This window comes from Carassius auratus, chromosome 24 (assembly GCF_003368295.1).
Source record: "Carassius auratus strain Wakin chromosome 24, ASM336829v1, whole genome shotgun sequence".
Taxonomy (NCBI): domain Eukaryota; kingdom Metazoa; phylum Chordata; class Actinopteri; order Cypriniformes; family Cyprinidae; genus Carassius; species Carassius auratus.
Genome location: NC_039266.1, coordinates 19,057,626 through 19,077,090, shown reverse-complemented (window position 1 = coordinate 19,077,090; position 19,465 = coordinate 19,057,626). Strand labels below are relative to the sequence as shown.

At 35.5% G+C, this 19,465-nt stretch overlaps 1 protein-coding gene across 2 annotated transcripts; it reads right to left on the bottom strand.

The window, feature by feature from the left end:
* Window positions 1–600: 600 nt before the first annotated feature.
* On the bottom strand, window positions 601–17,806 carry LOC113042525 (sorting nexin-7-like). 2 transcript variants are annotated; one of them, XM_026201440.1, is made up of 10 exons: window positions 17,563–17,806; window positions 15,649–15,834; window positions 15,457–15,567; window positions 15,041–15,205; window positions 13,748–13,946; window positions 13,423–13,622; window positions 12,344–12,430; window positions 10,859–10,960; window positions 6,418–6,570; window positions 601–1,459 (listed from the first exon to the last, which is right to left on the bottom strand). In XM_026201440.1, exons 1-10 carry the CDS (start codon window positions 17,683–17,685, stop codon window positions 1,382–1,384), a joined length of 1,404 nt encoding a protein of 467 aa, XP_026057225.1. In that variant the 5' UTR covers window positions 17,686–17,806; the 3' UTR covers window positions 601–1,381. The 2 variants fall into 2 exon arrangements, with proteins under 2 accessions (XP_026057225.1, XP_026057226.1); XM_026201441.1 differs by lacking the exon at window positions 10,859–10,960.
* Between the last annotated feature and the right edge of the window lie 1,659 nt (window positions 17,807–19,465).

The window sequence follows — 19,465 nt, the reverse complement described above, 5'->3', positions numbered from 1 at the left end:
CATAAGAGTCATTTGTCCGTGAATCAGGTTACATTGTTTGCACTGTATGTTTTTAATTCACCAAAAAGAATCTGTTCATAAGAGTCATTTGTCCGTGAATCAGGTTACATTGTTTGCACTGTATGTTTTTAATTCACCAAAAAGAATCTGTTCATAATAGTCAATAATTTGTGAATCAGGCTACATTGTTTGGACTGTGTGCTTTGATTCACTAAAAAGAACCCGTTCATAAATCATTTGTGTATTAATTGGACTTTAATGGTTGCGCTGTATGCTTTTGATTAAAAGTACCTGTTTGAAGACACCAGAATTAAACCTAATGTACTCCTTATATTTTGCATTTAATGAACTCCTCTAATAAACAAAGTAATAATTTTATGGCACAGAGTCATTTAAAGAGCTTTTTAATGTTTCATGTGATCAAGCTGTGATGGTAACCCAGTTTAGCATCTAACATACCAAACTGTTTGCTTAATTTCCCTCGAGAGAGAATAAAAACACACACCACAAGACTTCTTTCAATCATTTTTTCAATAACTTTCTTTACAGCTATTCCAAGAATACATCCAAGACATTAACTTCACTACTGATCTGAAAAAGCGGTTTTAAATCAGGTTGCAATTTATTACTTTATGAAATTAGTGCACCGCATTAAATCATATGGAAGAATCTAAAACAATACACTCAATTCACATTAAAAGGCAGCAGGTAAATTATTTTGATTTATGCACTACAATTACATGTAAACAATTCTGGAATGTCAGCATCTTTAATATATGATTTTTTTTTTTGCATAAAGATGCAGCTTCAGTAACCTGAATGGAATTGCACAATGATGAATTCAGTCCAATGTAAGAAATGCATCCATTCAGAGTGCATTTATATTTATTTATACTCTAATTGACTGGTTTTTGCATAGAGGCAGCTCTGATAAGAGGTAAAAAGCATTTGCATTGATCTGCAAAAGGGCAGGACATATGAAATAGCAAACATCATATGGATAAAATCCTCACTAGAAAGGTCAGATGATGCAATAAAGCCATAATGCGTGCATCTTCATCTTCCAGGAATTGCATTATTTTTTTTTCCATCTCATGTGTTGTATTTATATAATCAAAAATGAAAAATAGATCTCAGTATAAAACATTTGGCAATATTATTTTTTCCCATTATCAAAAGAATTCAAATGTGAGCCGTACAGATGACAGAAAGAAATTCTCATCTCGATCTCTCTGGTTGAGTGGGTGAATGTTTGAATATGTTTGTACAGGGTGACTATCCCTCTCTTTGGTGCCTCGGTCTCTAAATATGAATCTTGTTGGCTTCTGCAGGAATAAAAGCATCTTTGGTGGTCCCGTTCAGATAAAAGCACCACGAGAGATTAGGAAAAGTCAACATTTCCATTTCCTTCAGCGTCTGTCCTTTGAGAATGCAAGAACGACTCCCATACTGCCAAACACTGTAAGACAACATATACACAAGCAATGGAATAAATAAAAAAATACATGTAATAAATAATTTAAATAAAATAATACATTTAGATTATAGAATTCTAAATATACAAATTATACAATACATATATACATATATATATATATATATATATATATATATATATATACACACACACACTAATTTTAAAATACATAATCTTAATTGTAATATATATATATATATATATATATATAATTGTATATATACTAATGTACTTCATTATAGTAAATAAACTAATAACTACTAAAATTATGAAAATATGCATTATAATAATATATATTACAGATTATTCATAACAGATGGCAATATTCAATAACAGACCAACGTTCAATAAATATGCAAGCATTATAAATCATTTAAATAAGAGTAAATATATTAGAAATATCAATTTCAAAAATATTATAATTATATAATAAATAATATTCAATATAAAAAGTATAATTATTCATATATAAAATATACAATATTAATTATAATAAAATAAAAATAATATATATGTTTTTTTTGTATTCAATTTATTTCCCAAGCAAATGCGCATGCAACACTATCCATATACACCTATTTACCCCCCCCCTTTTTTTTTTTACATTCTCACATGAGTAAAAACTCTTACTGCAGTGAAATATTGTAGACATTTAAACAGCTTTAAGTGTGAGGCCTGACAAGTGGCTGCCATTTGGTTTCCAATTTCATTCACAAGCTTCGGTCGCTCCTCGTCCTGAGTGCCATTTAGGTGTCAAGATTCGAAGCCCTTGATAAACGTCCTCACCGGGACTTGTCAGTCGCCGCCCAGGGCCCTAAACACCGCAACACCCTCGGCCCAAACTGCTCAGATGCTGCTCGAGAGCGTGTTTCTTAAAGCAGAACCTCTGGAGGACTGTTGGCTGCGACTGACCGACTGTCAAGAGCAGTTAGTCAATACACTCCATCACCACAGGATTCAGACGTGACGTGACCTCGGTAAACCACTTTGGACAGGCCGTGTGTGAGGCCGCTGGACCACAGTCGCCCTCCAAATCACACTAGGACACGGCTATATTTGTCTCAGTTCCAAACAGTGGAGTTAAGGGAAACAGTAGACATCTGGGTCACTCAAGTTCAAGATATTGATTAAGCTGCAGCAGCTGCTCAGGACTTTAGTGTGCTATTCACTTTCATTCACATAAATGCAGGATCGGAATGAAAGCATATGCAAAGAATGAGCATATTTTGCTAAAGTTAGAAGAAATCCAGACTGTGAATTGTAGAATGCAAATAATAGTGATTTTACAATGGTTTAGGGGTAGAAAGCATGTCGCAACGCTGAACTGCTTCAAAAACCACAATCAACATTCAATATATTGAAATAATATTGATTATATAACTAGCGTAATTGTGAAAGGAGAAAAAATTATTATACTTATATTAATGTATAAATATAGTAATTCAATTATAATTAATAAAAGAACATTCAATGAGTAACAAAGAAACAATTAAAATATATATAAATAAATAAAATAATACTAAACATAAAGAGTAATTATGAAATTATAAAATATATAATATCCTAATTCTAATATATAATTATATTATTAGAATTGTAATTAATAACAAACATTGATGTTGATTTATATTATTATTAGCGTAATTAGAATAAAATGAAAATATAACTTATATTTATATATCTTATATAGTAAATATAGTAGATATTAAATATAATTAAGAAATTAAGTGATTATTATATCAATATTATAATTGATTATAATAAGACATCCAATAACTAAAATAAATTAATATATAACCATTATATATAAATAATTTAAATTACAAATATATTATGATTAGTATAATTAAGAAATGTATTATATTAATGCACAAATATTATAATTAAATAAGAATTAAAATCAGACATCAATGTTCAATAAATAAATAAACAAAAACAGAAAAAAACAAAACAAATTTCTAATAAAGAAATATACAGTGATTATTATACAAATATTATGATTACATTATATTTAACAAGACATCAACATTCAATAATTAAAATATAGTAATATATTAATATATTATAATTGGAACAATTAAAATGTATTTACTATTATATTAATGTACAAATATGATATTTAAAGTAGAATTAAAACAGACACCAATGTTCAATAGATAAACAAACAAAAACAGAAAAGTCAAAGGTTTGGAATAACGTTTTTTGTAAACAACAAAATTAAATGTTTTGGGTGAAGTCGCCCTTTTAAAGTGCATCGATTGACCCTCCAAGCAAAACAAGGTCAAATGAGGACAAGAATAATGAAAATGAAACGGTCTTAGTCAAAGGTGGAAAATGCATTATTCTCATCTCAGCGGAGAATGACTTGTCGGCAATTTTCCCATTTGTTGTGAGAAAATTGAAAAACTTCAAGCTGAGAATACGGTAAATGTGGAAATGCAAGGAAAAAAAAAAGAACAGAACAAAGAAAAGTTGAACACAACTAACTTATGAACATGTTCTTCAAGCCTCAGAATCAACAACAGAAGCTGTATTTGCAATGCAGTGCACATGAGGACACAATAAAAGTATAATAAAGCAGAAAGGCACAACATAAACCCATGTAACCATTCCAGATCACTGACTGGGTGAGAAACACAAGGCTTGAACACCGTCAGTACCTATTTCAGTAGTCTAGAGAGTCTAAGGGCTTGGTTTGCAACACGTCCCTCTGACACACACTTCCTGATGGACTGGGTCTCTTTAATGACTCTTGTGTTACCAGGAGGATCATTAGCTCTGACGCCAGTCCAACCGCTCGCAGCCAAACCTGCCGCTAATCAGGCAGCGAGGCATGAATAATAACAATAATCAACACAGACACACCTGAGACGTAACTGTGCAGATCAGACGGCAAAAAAACATTCTGTTTGAGCTGCAGGAGGACAGAGACGCGGTCGAAGGGCTTGAGATGTGAATTTTTCAACATCAGTTGCATCAGCTGTAGGTAACGAGGAATGAAGGCTCTGTGCTGGCTGAATTGTATCTAACATTTAATGACAGCTTCCTCATCTTTGCTATCGTTTCGGCTACAGCCTTGTTGCTATGGCATCTCCATGGCAATTCTCTGAAGTTGCCATGTTTTTTTTTTGTACTAAGCGGCATGCAAATGTTGAACATCCACCCACACCAATGTGCAGGGTCACACTGTTCCTCATATTAGAGTTTGCATTGTTACAGCTTAATGATGTGTACAGGGAGGTGAAATGCAGGTCGTATGCAAATGTCTTTATGATAGGTAAAAAAAAAAAAGCAAGATGTGAAACTGAATTATTATAATTAATATAATTAATATAATATAATTCTGAATAATTAATATTATACAGTAATGTGTTGTTTAGACATGGAAGCTGATCATAATTTAGTATGATTTAAATATAAGAGTTATATTAAATATATAAATAGAAATATAAATATATATTTTAATATAAAAATAAAATATAATATTAATAAAAACATAACTAGAAATCGTAATTCAATGTTGTAATTTAATACAATTAAATAATAATTTCGTGTTCCACAGAAGAAAAAGTAATACAGGTTTGGCACAAATAATAATTACCAGCAAATTCTGATAATTATTTGAAAGTTTTGGGTGAGCTATCCCTTTAAAAGTCCACTGGTTGACCCTTCCAGCTTCGAAAATGAACAATGAGAGGTCACAATCTGAGGTGGAAAATGCATTTTTCTCATCTCGGCGGGAATGACTTGTCGGCAATTTTCCCATTTGTCGAGAGAAAACTACTTAAACTGGGAGAATGGTAGAACGGTAGGTCTGACCACATTTTCTAGCCTGGATCTTCTCATATTAACAGATATCCCCAAAGACCAATGCTGGTGAAATACTCTTACACAAACACATTTTCTTATTCTTCCACCTACTCTGTTTTTTTTTTTCCTCACACCTTATTCTCTTTTAGGTCAGTGTTTGATGCTATCAGGCTCTTCCTTCCACATTAAATAAAAATGCCTCTTTGCCTGGAGGTTACATAAAAACACACGTGTGTCTGCAGGGCCCTGTGAACATGCAGTATTCATTTAATTTATTGCTTTTTTAGTCTGTTTTAATGATACCTCAATAACTTTATTTCACAAATTTGAGCACACAATGGCACATATGTTCTCAGAAACTGCACCATGCTCAAAATAAGAACATTAAAGTTTAAATTTAAAGTTTTATTTGTGAAACACGCAACACCATACTACAGTACTTGTGCACAGTAAAATAATAAATGTGGCTCTCCTGCTGAATTTAACAGTACATTTTCCTTACCATTATTCTGATATCTCAAATGTAATTATAATTCAGCAGGATAGACTAGATTGACTGGAACAACTTGTTTATGGATTAACCATAATTCAACATCTCTAAAACTCTGAAAGTTAAGCATTTCCTCCTTTGCTTCTCATTTTATTTTGTGCTATTGTAAAACACCTTCAACTGTGAGGTCGTGATTTACAGTTTAAGACCGAAAAGCAAAGGAAGAGAGCTTTAAAAAAAGATAAATTAAGGCTTATACGCATCCAATCTAGTGAGCAATGTCAACATTTATAGACTTGGAGTGCAATTACTTGTCAGCAGGGATAAAAATGAGATACTACCACCCTCTGCTGGCACATGTCCAGGGCGGCTGTGCAAATGAATGCAGGCAGATGGCCACATGTATCCGTCTAAAATCTGTTGGCGGTTTGTCCAAGTCTTCAACGGGGATCATTTTTTACCACCTCATACTGTGCGAATGTTTATCTCTCAAATACATCGCTATTTTAAAGCTTGATCAAATTTAGAGCAGTAACAGATGACCTCAAGCGGCTTACAGCTTTTATAAAATGGCAACAACAAATCAACAAAAGGACACCAAAAAAAGTGAATAATATTTTGGACTAAGCAAACATCTTACCTTTTCATAGTAGCTGACGTTCCTCTCTGCTGTGTCGACGAAGGCTGATCGTAGGTCAGTCCTCATGACCTTTTGCCAGCGGGTCCAGTCACTTTTGAGTGCATTATTTGCCCACTCCAGCCGGTCCTCTGCCTTATCCAGATCATCTCTCATCTGAACACACAAGGATTGGTTGGTTAGCATGGTCCTGTTAGCCTCTGCTGGTAGATGTCATAACTAGACCATCAGGAAACTGAACAGTTTCTTTTTCTATCGAAGGCCATTCACAAGTAGACAAGTATTCAGATAAAGGTTGTTATTTAGAAATATTTTTAAGATGGAAAATCGTGGTCAAGAGTTAGACAGTATTTCTGAATTTAGTAGTAGAAAGTGAGTCATCTAAATTTTTATATCAACTATGCATTCCATTAGTTTTGTTAATTGGTATGTTTCACCTGTTCTCAAAGCAAAATCTAAAGACTATTGTCAGCGTAATTAGTTTCAGGTTTCTTAATGAAATCTCCTTAAGGTAGCATGTACAGGATGAAAGGGAATGGTCCTAGTACTGAGCCTTGCAGTACTACATACTGAAATTGTGATCAATGACACCTCTTTGGTGATAATGGTCAGATAAGTATGATTTGAAACATGCCAATGCAATTCACCTAATGCCAACAAAATTCAACATAAAGCTCCAGAGATGCAACCACAATCGGATGATATAAGTGAGCTGCCTTACTGTGAACTGCTTTATGCTTTTATTTTTAACTTTTTATTCAAAGAATCAGGAAAACATGTAATGGTTTCCACAAAAATATTAAAGGCAGGGTAGGAAAAAATATATAAAAAACTTTTTTTCCAAATTTGTATATATCAATACATAATTAAAATCTAAGTACTCTGAAAAAGAAAGTATAAAAATCGAGTGTCTGTAGACCTCTCACGACTGTTTTAAAGACAGCTCATTATTTCCATTCACTCCACCCCCTCCCTTCAGGGCTCCTTCCTTATTTATCGTCTCTACTACGGCTCGCTAAGTAATGTTATGTTAGCTATATTATGCAGCTACGTGTGCTAATTACACATGCTTCATGAAAAAATAAACAAAAAAATATGTATGATCAAAATACAAAAATAAAGATTTACCTGTCCAGCAGAAATAAAGCCATCAAGGAGTCACTTTTCAGCCCCTTGAGTTCCCTCAGTTCTCGCATCGCTGGAAAGCCATGCCGATATTAACTCACGTTTTATTTCTTTGTTTATCCAAAGACTTTTTGTTCATTGCCTTTTCTTGTACTGTTACGGTCTTCCTTTATTTGCCTGGTTTGCCTTCACTAACTGCATAGGCCGGTACTGTGAATTTTGCTTGCTGTTTCTCTACAATTGTTTTGGTATTCCTAGGATCCGTGCCTCTTGAATTCCTCAAATCAAACGTACGCGCGCAAGTGGGCAGGTCATGTGTGGCAAAAGTGTGGTTGCCATGGTTGCGAGAGAGTGACAGTCGCCTAAGCCAATCCTATGTTTCGTCCCGAACAGAAATAATGAGCTGTGTTTAATACAGATTAAACGGTCTAGAGTCACTCGATTTTTATACTCTTTTTATCAGAGTACTTACATTTTAATTATGCATTGATATATATAGAAAGTTTAAACGAATTTGGAAGAAAGTTGTTTATAAATTTTTTACCTACCCTGCCTATAAGTAGCAAAACTGTTTTCAACATTCATATTAATGAGAAATAAAAAGTTGTTTTAATTTTGTCTATGTATTATTTAGTTGAAAATCTGTTATTTATTCTATTGAAAGGGCTGCATTTAAAATATATTGCTAAGTACCAATCTAATCGGGTCTGTGGTCTCAACCCTAAACCTGCCTAATTCTATAGGATTTCCTTAAGACAGACTCATCGACTAATCCTTCAGATGTAGTTTTGCGGATCCCTAATCCTGAACTGTGACTCAGAGACATGACATGACAAGTCATGTAGCTCTGAATGGTCAAAAGTTAAAACCACAATGCCACCACCAAAATTATCAGAGTAGCTATTCTGCCATCAGACTGCTGACGAACACTTTTTGGAGTGTTGTAAAAACTTATTACGGAGGAGTATAACTCCTGTAAAATCCTGCTGAGCATGCAGGAATGAATTTAATATGCTGATATCAACTAGATCGGTCCCTGTAATTAAATAAAAAATTGTGTTGGCTCCCTGCAAGTTGTCTCGAAAGTCTAACCGAGTAAACAATGATGACATTGAATCTGCTATCATAATTGTCAGTTATTCATATTTACTCTCTCCCGCCTATGCTACATTTCAAAACCTTGAGGTCTCTAAGATTTTTTTTTTTTTTCAAGGAAATTATAACTTTCATTCAGCAAATATGCATTAAATTGATCAAAAATATAAACTGAAAACTCATTCACAGGAATAAACTACATTTTAAAATATATTAAAACAGTTATTTTAAATAGCTATATTATTTCACAATATTACTGTTTTTACAGTTGTGATCCAATAAATGCAATTAAAATAAAAATAGATTTTGTAGCTGAATAGTAGTAAATTCCTCTAATTATTCCAGGGGTGTTGACAAACTTTCAGCCATTTCCTGTACATTGTGTATCTTTGCACAATGCACAACATCTTTCCTGTCACTGCACAGCGAGGTGGCTGTTAACAACTCTATCGTACTCTATTTACTGCACAAGCTCTCTAAGGGTGAAAGAACATCCAGATGACACTCAGCAGTATAAGTGTCTAAACATAGAGAGAGATGAACAGTAAACATGCCCAGTGATGTTGGGAATGACATGCCTGTGGGGACGGTGGCATGTCAGATCAGTGGGCCAAGAATGAGAGGATCATTTAAGAAACACAGAGCGAGCTGTTTATTGACAGGTAAGCTAATGAAGGTCAGAGGTAGCTGTCTGTTAGAGCTCTATCTCATTTCCAATGTAGCGTGTGTTCGTGTGAATCGGATGTGGGGATGTCTTGTGGAACAGCGGTTGTGTTTGGTGAGTGGACGCATTGCTCTAGGGACGAGACGTTGTCTACAGCTGCGTCTCGCTTCTGACAAGCAGGCCAGATCATTAGTTCCGCTGATCTGATGCTGCTGTCACCCAAACACACACATTTATACACAAAGCCAAACTAAGTGACTAAAATCCACTCAAAGAAATGAATTAATAATCTTGCGCAAACTTGAGTCACATGTTCAAGTTTGTTGACACTACTGAAGTAAGTGTTTCTTTTATTTAGGTCTATCGGAGAGAGTTTTCCATAAATGGGATGATGATCTTCCACTTGTTTATAGTGACCTTTACTGCCCTCTATTGGACAGAAAGCACATGGCTGCATCCTACAGTCTTTTTCTCATTAATTTAGAGTGAAAGTAAACATGACAGGAAATACTGTGGAAAAGAGAAAGAGAGCAGCAGGATGAGGAAGTGATGCTGACTAGGTCCAAACCCCATAACTCATGTATGAGAATCCTAGCTCAATTCGTCTGGAGTATTTGTGCTAACTGCTTAAAAACTCGCATAGTCTGCTAGCAAACATAGCATTTACATTTATGCATTTGGCAGATGCTTTTATCCAAAGCGACTTACAGTGCATTCAGGCTCTACATTTGTTTTTATCTGTATGTGTGTACCCTGGGAATTGAACCCACAACCTTTTGCGCTGCTAATGCAATGCTCTACGACTAAGCCACAGGAACACATAGCAGACAGAAGCAGAAAACAATTCGATTTTTACATTGCTTGTCCATGCAGTAAATGAAAAATGCTGTAAAACTTAGTTAAACTAAAAAAATTAACTAAAAAAAAAAAATTAAGGCTCCACATTTACCTTGGAAGTACTACAAACTACGAAAATTTTTAATAAAGCAAAAATGTAGAAAAAGGTAACAATGACAATGTAAACTAAATTAAAAATAAACTGAAAATAGAATAAAAAGATTAGTTACTCAACTAAAAACTGATTGCAACATGCCAATCAGGCTGAGCAAACCGTCAGTTATATATATATATATATACACACCTGGCCCTGATCTCCAAGAAAGTAATAACACACCTCTCCTCAACAAGCCACATGATTTAAGGATTTATTCATGTCTGTAGCACAAAGTGGAGGGACAAGTCTGAGAAAGGTCACATGCACCACACCTTTACTCCATAAGTAAAAGGCTACTATACTAACATGCTCGGCAGAGTGAAATATTAGGCAGCGTTTTGAAAGCGTAGATGTTGAAATCAAACGTCACAGCTTTCAAACATAAAGCCACATGCTGGCCTAAACGGAGCAAAAATATGTGAAACAAAGACGAGGCGACAACACACCCTCATATCAAGGTGTGGTCGCCTCAGAAAAGCCACGTACCATTGTCAAATCAACTCTTGAGTAAATAAAGCCAGAAGAAGCTAGTCAGGCCAAGCTCAAGCGCTAAGGGGGACTGTTACCTCATTAATCTCGCCCTTAAGTTTCTGCTGTTTCTGCTGTTTGACCTCCTCAGGGGATCGTCCCACCAAGCTGTCCCATGCTAAACTCAGCACCTTAGACTCCTTCAGTGGACACATGAGCAGTTAACACATGAATATGAACATGTCTGGACTGGAAGTCACAAAACCCATTTACTGTGGGAATAACATATCACACGATGTAATTTCAGAAATGCTATATTGGGTTTATATTGGGATATTGGTTAAATCCCCGGCACAAGTAGCTTTACACTCCAGCAAACAGAAGCAATGATCAAATGCCCTCACTTTAGAATGGGTTTTTGACTAGAATTGATTTTAGTGAAGCACTTCTTTAGTGTAATCAATCTGGTTCAAAAAACAATTCACAAAGTATTTTTATTGGCACTTTAGGTCTTTTGTAGCAGCATTTAACATTTGACTGAAATAATAAATATCTGACAGTTAGAGATTTAAAATATACATATTTTTTAATTACTTAAAATAGTGTACAAATTTGAATATTAATAATAATGATGATAATAATAATTAAAGTAAAGTTAATTTTAAAATCTACTCTTCAGGTTTACACACAAATGATGGGCAGAAAAAAAAGTTAAATATTGAAATAAAAGGAAAATCAAATATTTATACAGTATAATATTTTTAGGAAGCAATATTTTAGGAAGAGTGCCCTTGCAACTTATTTTGGACATGTATATAAAAAACTGAAAACTTTTATAAAAAGTGTGGTCTGACTGCCATTTAACTAGTTTAAAAGTAACTTGTACCTTGACCAAAGTACAATTTTAAAGTAAGCTTTTACGTATTGTTTAGTAGTTATTTTATGCAAATTTTACACAATGATAAAAAGCAAAAAGTGGACACATATTCAAATTCATTATATGGCACATCGTTTCTTCTACCCACTGGGAGTAAATTAATCTGGAGCATATAGTTATTGGTTAAAAAAGAAAACTCAGGCCATTGGGGATACCTTCTCATTTTGGAAATGGCCTTTTGTAGTTAGCAGCATAAGTCAGCAGGGACCAGCTCAATCAAAGCACGTAATTAAATTGACGAGAGCTGAGACGCTGCTAAGCTTCTCTGGACACCATCGGTACTTTGTCCATCAATACCCTTTCAAAGCGTTCAAGCGTCCTGCCCCTGATATTTGATGGAATTGACAAAAATAAACTCAAACAGCCAAAGAGACTTAAATATGGCAATATTAGCTTGGGCAATATGAGTAATATTTGAAAGCTTCCCACTTCAAGAGTGGTTCTGGCTTCAAGGGACATCTACAGCGATCTGGAGATAGTCGTATAATCTCTCTAAATTCCTCTTACAGCTTAAAAAGCAGCGCTGTCTAATGAAAGCCAGGAAGACAGCTAGAGCTCGCTTTTATTAAAAATAATCTCCATGAATTTTCCAAAGGAGCACTGGATGGATTTCATGGGGGACTGAATGAGTCAATAATAGACCTACCGTGTCTCTGTCGGCCTTCTTTGTGGCAAGAGCCTCAGTCTTGGCTTCGAAATCCGCCTGGATGTTGTCTCGCCTCCTGAGGACCGCCTGAAAACCCGTGATCGATACTCATGAAGTATGAAAATTGCGATCGATATATTTTAATGAAATGTAAGGCTGAATGAAATATGTAATAAGCCTTGGAAAAAGCATAACGCTGGCTGTATTGATCTTAGCTTTGCATCAAGGTTAATATTAGACGGGATGACATGCATCAAACATTGTATCAATTCAAACATGATTTTTATGCTAGCAGGTCATTTGCCTTAACCAAAACAAATGAATAACATTCTACACGTGAAGGGATAGTTGACTTAAAAAAGGAACTCAACCTCATGTGTTCTGAACCATATGCGTTTTTATTTTGTATTAATTATTATTATTATTTTAATTTTTTAAGTGAAATATGATTTTTGAAGGATGTCCAAATAAATTACTTCAGTAGTGTTGAAAAGTTTGGGGTTGGAATGATTTTTATTAAGACTCTTATACTCACAAATGCTGCATTTATTTGTTTTTTTTTTTTAAATACAGTAAAACACAAATTTTGTGAAAAAGTATTACAGTTTAAAATAACAGTATTCTATTTAAATATACATTTTAAAACATAAATTATTCCTATGATGCAACTGTGATCATTACTTCAGTCTTCAGTATTACAGGATCCTTCAGAAATCATATTAATACGCTGAAATGCTACAAAAGAAATATTTAAAAACATTTTAAAAAAGTTGTGCTGCTTTAATATTTTTTGTTAAAACTGTGATAATTTTTAAATGATTCTTTGAAGAACAGAAAGTTCAAAATAACTGCATGTATTTGAATCATTTTTTTTTAACATTATAAATCTCTCTACCATCACTCTTGATGAATTGAATGAATCATTGCTGAATAACGGTATTATTTTTATTTTTTTCAGCAAATTGTGTTCTGCGAGTTATACGGGTTCGGAATGATATAAATGTGAACAAATGATGACTGAATTTGAATTTTAGGGTGAACTATCCTTTAAAAGACAAAAACAGATCTAGTCACTCTACCTTGAGTGTGTCTGTGCAGAGGACGTACTCGTGAAGGACTGGAATCAGGTGATCATTGAGATTCTTGACCTGCTCCTCTGTCTCCTTGCAGCATCTGTCCACACAGCCGGCCACGTTCTTCAGGGGCTCGGCCAGCTCCTCCTCTGATTGTGACCACAGCGCGTATGCCGGCCCAGACTCCTTCACCTCCTCCAGATACTCTGTGACAACAACAGCAGCTGGTTTATGTAGAACATCCATAACCACAGCAGATACTGTCCACTAAGTGTCAACCAATCAGAGATGAGAATTCACTGAAAAGTGAGCGAATGGAACAAAACCGAACCCTTCTGCTCTCTGACGATCCTTTGAGTGACTTTATCAAGCGAGCTGATCTTCTGACTGAAGGCCTCCACGTACTCCTGCATTTCTGTGAACTCCAGAGGCCGGTTTCTGACCCCTCTGACCGCAGCAGCGACGGCTTTGACCGTCTCCCCCATCCGGCTCAGAAACCCCGGACCTTGTTTCTTATGAGAGGACAACTCCTGCAGAGGATCATAGGAACGGAGCATGAGGTTACTGAACTACAGAGACTACAGCTAAATAATTCTCAACTCCTCTCATTTTTACTCAGCAAAAGCCTGAGGCGGAAAATGTGTGCATGTGTTCATGGTCGGGCAGTAATGGCAACACCAGTGCAAATAAAGCTGATAAAACTGTAAGTGTGTATCATAGCAGCCTACGAAGCGTCAAATATCCATAACAGCTAAACTTCCTTTTTTATGACTGAAGGGAAGTGAGGAGCTCTTTATAAAGTACTTAACTTAGAGATCACTCAGCCGGGGCTAAACACAGAAACTGTCACATTATCTGCATGAATTTAACATATTCCTCTTATTAAACAAACGTAGATCACATATAATGAACACACAGAAGGTCTGGTGATTATCATGGTAATGTGGGACTGTGTGTGTTTATGTGTGTGTGTGTGTGTGTGTGTGTGAACAGGCTGGTTTTTTTCTTATTAGGAAGAAAACAATGTATCTGATAGACACGCAAAACCTAACAGTGGAACATCAACACAAGACAAAAATATGGTAGCTATAATATAGCACTGCTACATGGTTGCTAAGATGTTCTGGGTGGTTGCTGGGTGATCACTTTCCAGTCCGGGTCAAAAAAAGCCCCGAGTATGGATGATTTTTTGATTTCAAGACATGGTTTGGGAAGAGTTATGCACAACAGTTATAAGTTTTATACCTCTACTCTACCTTTTAAGTATTACAACTACATTAACTAGCTTATACATTAACTACATATAATAATAGTAATGATTAAAAATATATACTTTTGATAAATGCATTAATAAATAGCAGATAACTAAATGAATGGAAAAAATATATATATATAATGTATAAAAATAAATAAATAAAAATAAATAGATCATTAAAAATGTATGAATGAATAAATATGTATAAATCAGTTGTATAAAATGTATAGGACTGATTTATAGATACCTAAATAAAAATGAATAAATAAAATGTATAAATAAACTGCATTAAATGTCTAAAAATAGATAACCGAATGAATGAATGAAATAAACTTAATCAAATTTCTTAAATCAGTCGATCAATCTTACCCCAGACGGTGCAGTGAGAAAGATCTTAAAATCCTCACTGCTGGAGAAAATGGGATGTTCTGCTATTTTGTTCAAAAACCTATGCAGCGCCCTCCTCCTCGTCTCGATGAAATCTTCATTAAACCTCTCCACCATTCCTTTCACCACAAACTTCTCAGGCAGTGGCTGATGGGACACAACCAAATCAATAATTCATGAGAGTTTTAGCACACCACAACCAAAGCCATTTTGAAATGGACCACACCTTTAATTATTGATGAATGATGATGTCAAATCAGTTTAAAATGTAAAAACAACTTTACAAGCATATTCCATTGGAAAAATGAATATTTAGACTCTCCATATCTCATAAACTTCCATAATGTGTTTATTCTCCAGAATGTCTGACAAGCAGGAGACTCACACACTTCACCTACATGAACAATAAGCGTGGGATGAGCTTCTTCCAGACGTCCCTTTAACCACAGGAAGTCCTGGTATCGTCTTCGCACCTCGAACTCACTCGAGTCAAACTCGCTCCGTGTGGTCTGACGTGAGGGAGAATGATGGAAAAGATGTGAGAATTATTCACAGAGCCTGACTTAGCGAGTTCGTGCTCAGATAAGTACCTTGGTCACAACCCGGTAGGTTATGTATGTCTCAATAGCCGTTACATGACTCTCTGGGTTATCGACCGTGACAAAAATATCTTTAGTGTCTTCAGCGTCTTCCTCAAACTTGTACTGGTTGATCATTGAAGCCGGGGAGGTCTGCATGGAGGCGTTGAAAGAGCTGCCGTCTGTTGGAGTCGTATCCTACACAAAAAAAAAAAAAACGTGCTTCAGGACACGTGAGGGACTAGCAACACTAAACAACTCCATAGTATATTTACTGAACCTAAAGAAATGTATCAATCAATGATTCTGATATTGTTACTACGCCACATAACCACAGTATCATGCCATAACAGTGTATCATTATTTAGAACTGGATGTAATATTGCCATGAACTTGATTTTAGAGTTGTGTTTGTGTTCCGATCACAGTGAGAGACAAACATCTGATTTTCCTATTTTCTCGCTATGCTTTCCTGGTCCAAACACTTACGCATGCAAATCCCTTTCGTTTAGCCCCAGCTGCTGGGAAAGAAGCCTGAGCGTCTGTTTCCTGTCATAACAAACTGGCCTGTAGTCAGCACAAACTACACTGCTGCTTTACCCAACAAACACAGCACTTCCATTCAAAACCATTCACTGCTGCTGATACTGACAACAACACCAGCAGTTAGAGAGAGGTATAAACACTTCAACTACAACGGAACGTTCATTAAGAATGACTTGCTGAGAACTCTCAGGATGTTCTGCCCAGTTGCTATGGTGTTCTAACTGTTGCTAGGAATTGTTAGGGTGTTCTGCCTAGTTGTTAGGGTGTTCTAACTGTTGCTAGGCATTGCTACGATGTTCTTCCTAGTTGTTAGAGTGTTCTATCTGTTGCTAGGCATTGCTAGGGTGTTCTGTCTAGTTATTACGGGTGTTTTAACTGTTGCTAGGTGTTGCTAGGCATTGGTAAGGTGATCTAACTTTTGTTAGACATTGCTAGGGTGTTCTGTCTAGTTGCTAAGGGTGTTCTAATTGTTGCTAGGCATTGCTAGAGTGTTCTTCCTAGTTGTTAGGGTGTTTTAACTGTTGCTAGACATTGCTAGGGTGTTCTAACTTTTGTTAGACATTGCTAGGGTGTTCTGCCTAGTTGCTAAGGGTGTTCTAATTGTTGCTAGGCATTGCCAGGATGTTCTTCCGAGTTGTTAGGGTGTTTTAACTGTTGCTAGGCATTGCTAGGATGTTCTTCCTAGTTGTTAGGGTGTTCTATCTGTTGCTAGGCATTGCTAGGGTGTTCTGCCTAGTTATTACGGGTGTTCTATCTGTTGCTAGGCATTGCTAGGGTGTTCTGACTTTTGTTCTAATGGTTAATAAGTGTTGCTAGGGTGTTCTAACTGCTTGCTGAGATTTGTTAGGGCATTCTGTTTAGAAAGGGTGTTCTGCCTAGATTATAGGGTGTTTGAACTGTTGCTAGGTGTCATGGTGTCCTGTTGTTATGGTGTTCTTATAACTGACCGTCGACCGAGAGGGACTGACTGGCAGACAGACAACCAGACAAACAGTCAGACAGATAAATAACATTATGTTGGCGACAGTGAGACAGACAAACTCAAATAACAGGTGTTCGCACCGGTTGCATTTGTAGGCTACTGAGCTTTTTCCTGAGTTTCTGACTATTTTAAAAACTAATAAGCTTCCATCAAATGACGAAGTATACAGAAGGTACATCAGTAAAAACCCAGAAATGAAAAAAGAAATGCATGGCATGACAGCGCCTGATCGCTGACCTTTGGAACTTCAGAACACAGCAAAACACCAAGAGAAGTTGAGATTTCTACGCCATTGATTAAATATAATCAAAAGACATCAACACTGATGTCTCTGTTTCACACAACAGATCGATCAGCCTGCGGTGGATCCGAGTTGAAACTAGTTGATAATAAATTACCTTACTGAAAACTTCCAAGTCATCGTCTTCGTCTAGATCTAATATTTGCCCGCTGATGTCTGTCGGAATCGCAACCGAAGAATTGCCCGGTGACACGGTGTTGTCGACAACAGATCCACTCATCTTTGCTCAGATCGCTACTTTGTTACAAGTTTTCTGGACTTCATCGGGTTTTCCGCACAACTCTCAAAAGCTCAGCCGAGGCGGATCAGGCTCAACTGCGCAGAATCGGAAACCGCGAGACAAGGAATGGGCCGAGAGCTGAGCTCTGGGGGACGCCCACGTGAAGGAGCGTGTTTACGGTAGCTATTTGGTTTGATGTTATGGTTTGTTAATGGCCAACAGCTCTTGCCTTTAAAGATTATTCAGTTTTGAACTGTGAAATAATAGTGATTAACATCAAATTAGTGTTTTAAAAGTGTAAAAGTTTGTGTGTATTGCATAATTCTTTGGCTATGGAACTCTGTGATTATGGGTTCTGGAGTCCAGTTTGTAACCTAAGATTACTAAAATGTCTGTAAACTAACATTTATGTGGACTTGAGATGTGTCCCTGTAGATACTTAACAGTAAATACCTATTTTCATTTAATTGTCTTGCTACAAAATATACCGTATATTCTATAAAAACTGCAGTAAGAAAAAAAAGAAAAAAAAAACAAACAGTAAAGCGTATATAATAATTATAATATATATATATATATATATATATATATATATATATATATATATATATATATATATATATATCATAATAAATACTTTATACATTGCTACTCACTGTATTGACTCAAGTCTATATATTCAAGAACTGTGTAAATGTCTTGAAATATCAAGTTTAATTTAATTTCCCCTTCTTTCATATCAGTATTTAATGCACCAGCTGTATTTCAGTTTGGAGTTTGTAGAACTAGCACTGAATTCCTGCTATGTCCTTTTCCAACCAGCAGATGATACTGTTGCTCAATTTAAATGCCTTTGCAATGTGGCACATCTCATAATTAAGACTTCATATGACAGTGGCAATTACAATTCTATATAGCTGTGCAAACACTCAACTATTTTGCTGTGTGAGTCCGTATTATGGGACGAAATCGGGCATATCTAATAAGAGACTTATTAGGAAACGTCTAATTGGGGACATGTCAGTCAGACTATATTAAATTTAAGTACTTATCATGAGACCGCTCTAGTCATTAATATAAAGTATTCGGCCACAGAATTCCTCATTAGTTGTCAGTTATTTCATTTATTTAATCAAATAAAGACCATCCCCTTGGATATAATAAATGTTTGACTTGATCATATTTCTTTGAATTTGGACTTCAACCATTATATTATCAAAAATTATAAAGCTTAATATTCTTTAATTGAGTGAAAACTAGATATCATACTAGATATAGCTTTTTATATATTATTAAATTAGTTTGGTATGAAACTAAATCAAGAGTTATTCTATAGCATGCGTCAGGATATAGTAATACCGTTTCAAAGCTGAATCCCTTCTGCATAAGAACTCTCTGAAATCTTGCATAGATCGCATTATAAAGCATATGAAGTATAAGAATATCTGTAGAAAGGGCAGGCCTCACGCATGCCTGAACCAGGCAGCTGTAGCTCCAAGCACAGAAAAGGTCAGCCCAACCCCGATCACATTAGTGTACTCTCATTTTATATCATTTGCTTTCATAACTGATTTAAAGCTGAATCTATGGGACCCTTTTTTTCTCATTTTGATGTGTGCCGATCAAAGACTTTCATAACCGTGTCGCAATATCACACCATATGATGTCTGAGTTGCTGTGGAACGATCTTTATTTAGCCGTTGCACTGAGAATATTCAATGCACGCTATTAATTAAAACTGTTTTTAATGTAAATGATAAATAGCCTGTTGCAAAGTCAT

Excerpts from the sequence above, each read along its gene's own strand:
- LOC113042525 (XM_026201440.1), bottom strand. The coding sequence starts at position 17,685 with ATGAGTGGATCTGTTGTCGACAACACCGTGTCACCGGGCAATTCTTCG. Across the intron at positions 15,568-15,648 it reads CCTACCGGGTTGTGACCAAG|ACCACACGGAGCGAGTTTGA; the intron begins GTACTTATCTGA and ends CCCTCACGTCAG. Across the intron at positions 13,623-13,747 it reads GATCGTCAGAGAGCAGAAGG|AGTATCTGGAGGAGGTGAAG; the intron begins GTTCGGTTTTGT and ends TTGTTGTCACAG.